This window comes from Pezoporus occidentalis, unplaced genomic scaffold (assembly GCF_034315485.1).
Source record: "Pezoporus occidentalis ecotype Australia unplaced genomic scaffold, CSIRO_AGI_Poc_V1 ctg87, whole genome shotgun sequence".
NCBI lineage: Eukaryota > Metazoa > Chordata > Aves > Psittaciformes > Psittacidae > Pezoporus > Pezoporus occidentalis.
Window position 1 is genome coordinate 1,157,436 of NW_026916231.1, and position 4,771 is coordinate 1,162,206.

The 4,771-nt window shown below is 55.7% G+C and overlaps 1 protein-coding gene across 1 annotated transcript; it reads left to right on the forward strand.

Annotated features, from left to right (window-relative positions):
- Positions 1-1,868: 1,868 nt before the first annotated feature.
- LOC134156486 (GSK-3-binding protein-like) lies at positions 1,869-3,867 on the forward strand. Its single transcript, XM_062604549.1, has one exon. The coding sequence runs from the start codon at positions 2,392-2,394 to the stop codon at positions 2,992-2,994; it is 603 nt and encodes a 200-aa protein (XP_062460533.1). The 5' UTR covers positions 1,869-2,391; the 3' UTR covers positions 2,995-3,867.
- The last annotated feature ends 904 nt before the right edge of the window (positions 3,868-4,771 follow it).

The window sequence follows — 4,771 nt, forward strand, 5'->3', positions numbered from 1 at the left end:
GGTGGCTACGAGAACCAGCTTTTGTCAGGGATGACCTGGCAGCCAGTCCTGTCACACTCATGAAGTTGTTCTCATTTCTACAGAAAGGCACTAACAAACAGCTAACAGTTCATAAACCATAGTAGTGATTTCTGACGGGAACATCCCATGGTGGCTTCAGAGACTTTAGTCCTGCTTCTGCCATGGTTTGGGTTTTAATGCCAGAAAAGTCTCCAGGTGTGGACACGCAGAGATCCCACTCCACAGATGTGATTACGATGTAAATTCATACTGAGCCCTCCTTGATGTAGTTTCACCACACAAATCTTTCAGGGGGAGCTTCAGACCTGACATAGGATCTACTGTGTTCTCCAGCTTTTTGGCTCTTCTCTTTCACTCTTACTGGCAAAAGAGCAGTCAGAATACCAAAGCAATGGCTGAGGTTCCCCTATTGCTCCAGAAGCACGGAGTCTGAAATGCCCTTCTCCTGATAACCTCATTCAGATAATACAAATCTATGACGCTTACTTTGTTGAGCTGGTAAAACCACTAACCCTAATTAGTAGCATTCAACATAAATGTTGTCAGTATGTTTAGTCCTAAAATACTCAGCAGATACTGAGTTGGTTGTCAGTCAGGCATCCCTGGTCTTGTTAAAAAAGGTCTGAGGACATCAGGATTCTGCTAATCACTGCGCTCTGAGCTCCCTATCTGTAGCACTGATCTGCTCTATCCTGCAAACTTTTCCCAGGGCTGCTGTTGGTTAGGGATGCAATGAAGCACGATTTGTGATTATCATTGCTGGGCTCATGAAAGCCCCAGGTGTAGATGTAATCACAGGCAGCACTGAGCTTTCGCTGGTATAGCTTATTTTGCTTTTGTGGGAAGAGAAGAAAAGGCTGGAATAAGCTGTACTAGTTTATTGCAGTTTTGCTTGTACAGAATACCAGATTACCTACTCAGAAGTGTTCTGAATACAGATCTCCCTTGGAGCTGAAGTAGAGCCATCCACTGCATCTATGTGGGCCTTCCTTTATTTCACTTGAAAAGATACTGCATAGTAGGTAGAAGTGTTTTCTTAAAAACACTTTGGTGTGGAGAAACAAGATCTTTTTTCATCATCTGTAGAACAATGTGATCTGAACTTGAACAGCCAAGAAGGTGCTGAAAATAGGAAAGGACATACCCTCTCCTTTGCCAACCACTTACTGATTAATCAAGGGCATGGTGCTGATGGCAGTTACATGTGTGAGCAACTTCCATTTTACTAGTGGTTCCCTGGAGACGGATTCATGGGAAGGGTCTGGGACAAGAAAAGGCAGATCCATGTGATGAAGTAACCACGAGTAGGTAGAAGACCCAAGAGACCACCACACAGACTTGCTTCATGGCCACTAACTCTAGTGATGGAAAGTAAGACCTCAAAGGCCAGTTCTATGCCAAGGAACTAAACCCCAAATCAATGTGCAGCCAGACACGAGGGCACAGCAGCGTACCAGGCTGATGAACTGATCACACCATTGCCAGGTGTGAACCGGCAGCAGCACGGGTTGATGGCAGAACTGGGCCCTATCCCACGAAGGTGTTGCAATCTAAGAACAGAACTTTGCAGACACAACTGCAATGGAAATTGCAACGCTTTTTGGTGATCCGCTTTGGAAGGCACCGGTGCGTAACGCCAGCGCTCTTTGAGGAGAACGCAGCACCGCTTCCACGTGCAGCGCTGAAGGGAACACGCAACACATACAGCGACCGTCGTGCCTGTACAGCCGCGGTACGGATCGCGGGGGAGGCGGTCCGGGCTCCCGGAGGAACACCCCGGGGGGCAGCTTTAAACCCCTCCGCGCCCGGGCGCCTCTGGCCCCGCTGCGCTCCTGCCGCCTTCACTGAGGTAAGCACACGCCGCAACAACCCCGGCCCTGGCCCGCGCCTCCCTCAGCCGGGCCGCCGCCCCGCCCCCTCACACCCCTCCTGCCAATCACCCCGGCCCCACCTCCGAGACCCGAGGTGCGGGGTTTGAAAGCGGACCGGTCCACGCGGCGCTCAGACCGAGGGGGGAAGGAAGGGACAGGCGTAGCCGACGAACGAAGGGCAGCCTCGCTCAGTCGGCGGTCTCCGGCCGTGAAAGCCATCCCTGCACCGGGGGGTCAGTGTTGTCCGCCCGACTCACGGGGTGCCGGCGCAGGGAGAGTGCGTCTGGCGGTCGGCCTCGAGGGCTTCCCCCCTGCGCTGCGCAGTGGGAGGCGCCCGGGACCTCGCGTCACCCATTGTTTACAAACCAACGCCAGCGGGCCGAGCTCCAGCTTCAACCGCAGCCGCCGAAGCCGCGTGTGCTCGCGTGCGCGCGGGGCGGCGGGCGGCGGCCCCAGTCCCGCTGCGGCTGCGGCACGGCACGGCAGGGCGCCGGGCGAGATGCCGTGCCGCCCGGGCGAGCGCTTCCTGCTGCTGGAGCGCTCGGTCGCCGTGGGGCAGGCGGGCCCTAAGGAGGTGGACGCGCTGGTGGCCAAGCTGGGCGAGGTGCTGCAGCTGAGCGCGCAGCGGGCGCCGCCGCCGCCCCGCAACCCCAAGCACCTGGGGCCGGCCAGCGCCCGCGACCGCGCTGCCCCCTACTCGCCGCGCTGCAGCGGCGGTGGCGGGCTGCTGGCGCCCAGGGGACCGCTCCAGCCGCAAGCCCACCAGCAGCCCGCTGAGCCGCCGCGGCCGGACTGGAGCGGCCACCAGCGGGTCACCAAGCAGCTGTGCGGACGGGGCTGGCTGCGGAGCGCCGCCCGCCGGAGGAAGCAGCCCCCGCCGGGACCGGGCGACGGGCCGGCGGACGAGGAGGACCCCCACCGGCTCCTGCAGCAGCTCATCCTCTCCGGCAACCTCATCAAAGAAGCCGTCCGGCGGCTGCAGCTAGCGGCGGCGGCAGCAGCGGCGGCAGCCTCCGCGACCTCCAGCGGCAGCGCCTCGGCGGGGAGCAGCGGCGCTGACGGCGAGGCGGCTGAAGCGGCGGCCGTGCAGCCCCGGCAGTAGCCGGCAGGGACGAGCGGCGGTGGCAGCGGGAGCGGAGGAGCGCGGCCGCTAGCGGCGGCGGGGCCCCGGGCCGGGCGGACTGCGGGAGCGCGGTGCTGGCTCCGCCGCGATGTAAGTCTCCCGCCGCGGTAGGGTCCCCCTCCCGCTGTCGGGGAGGGGGGGACGGGGGGCCGAGCGCGGCGGGGTCGGTTGGGGTGGGTCGGGTGTGCCTCCCCTCACCCCCCAAGGTCATCCCCGCCGCCGCTCGCCAACCGGTGGAGGCCGCGCACGCCGCCCGCCCGAGCTGCTGTTGTGTGAGCCCCCCCTCCGCCGCCCGGTAGCTCCTCCTCCTCCCCCCCTGCGGGCAGCCCGGCCGGGGCTCCGGCCCCCCCCACGCAGCCGGTCCGCGGCCGCCGCGGGGTTGTTCCGTCTCCCAGGAGCCATTTGCAATAATAGTCGCTGACCCCGGCGGGGGAGGTCCGTTCCCCTCCCGGCGGGTTTGGGGTTTTTGTTTGGGCTTTTCTAGTTATTATTTTAACGTTTATGATTTCCCCGTTGTGACGGTATGAAGCAGTTTCAAACAAAAATGTGAATATCAAAGCTGGAAGGCAGCTGGACTTAACAGTTGTAAAGCCTGATGACTGAATGGAGCCTGCATTGGAGATGCATTGTTCACGTAGCCGAAACAAGTTTTTTTTCTACCAAAAAGGAAAAGAAAAAAAGAAAGCCCTGAATCCATCCTTCCCCGACAAACTCAATGGCTCGAATACAGGACGCAGCTGTTGATTTTAAATATTGCACTTCGTACCGGAGTGTTTGAAATGTGTTCCTGGTTTACAGGACTTACTGTCTTAATTAACCTGTCTGTATTGAATAAACGTGGTCTTGTTTTTATTTTCGGCTCTGTGTCTCATTGTGAAGGGGAAGTGAATTTTGGCTCACGAGAACAAAACTCTATGGATGATGCTCCAGGAGCCACGTTCCTCTTGATCTTTCAATGGCAAGATCTCCATTTTGCAGACAGAAAGGGGGAAAGAAATCCCCACAACAATCCGCATAGTCTGATGCAGTGGGACACCGGTTATTAATGCACAGAGATGCAACTGAGCCCCTTTGTTTGCCAGCAGTGTTCATGCGTGAGCTGTGAGACGCCCCTTCGAGCAGCCGAGAATGTGGCTGTTGGAATTTCTATGTCAAATCATACTGAAACCAAAACTGGGCGTCGTGTATTGGGGAAAGAACAGGTCTTGTGTTGGTTACTTGTTTGGGTTTTATTCTTTCTCTGGGGAGAAGACTCTTGAAGGGAGAGATGTCTAGGCAGCAGTAGTTTAAAAAAATACATGTAAAACATAAGATTTAATGCTGGGGGTGATTAAGTTCTGATAGCTGTTCTGAATAGCTTTCTAGGCTAAATCCTATGTTAGGTTTTTAGGAGTCAAAAAATGAGCTTCAAGATCGGAACTGAACGCACAGACAGGGGAGCATAACAATCTCCCAACCCCCACTCAATTTGATGTAAAAAGCTGCTCCTTTGAAGAAGGTAGCAATCCCACATGAAAGAAAATGGAAGATGTTTGCCTTTGTCCAAGAGAGCAATTTGAGCAGCTACATTTACTTGTGTGATTAGTTCTTTCAAGAATACATTAAATCCACAAAATATTTCAGATTTCTTTCTCTGCTCCCAGCTACTGATAGAAACTGATGCTCAGGGTTTTAATAATGTCTCACTGAATTCCTTATGCGCTAGGAACAGTATGTGAAGTTATTATTAGCTTTATCTTGATTAATTTATAAGTAG

Bases quoted from the DNA above. Each gene is read 5' to 3' on its own strand.
- LOC134156486 (XM_062604549.1), top strand. From the start codon at position 2,392: ATGCCGTGCCGCCCGGGCGAGCGCTTCCTGCTGCTGGAGCGCTCGGTC.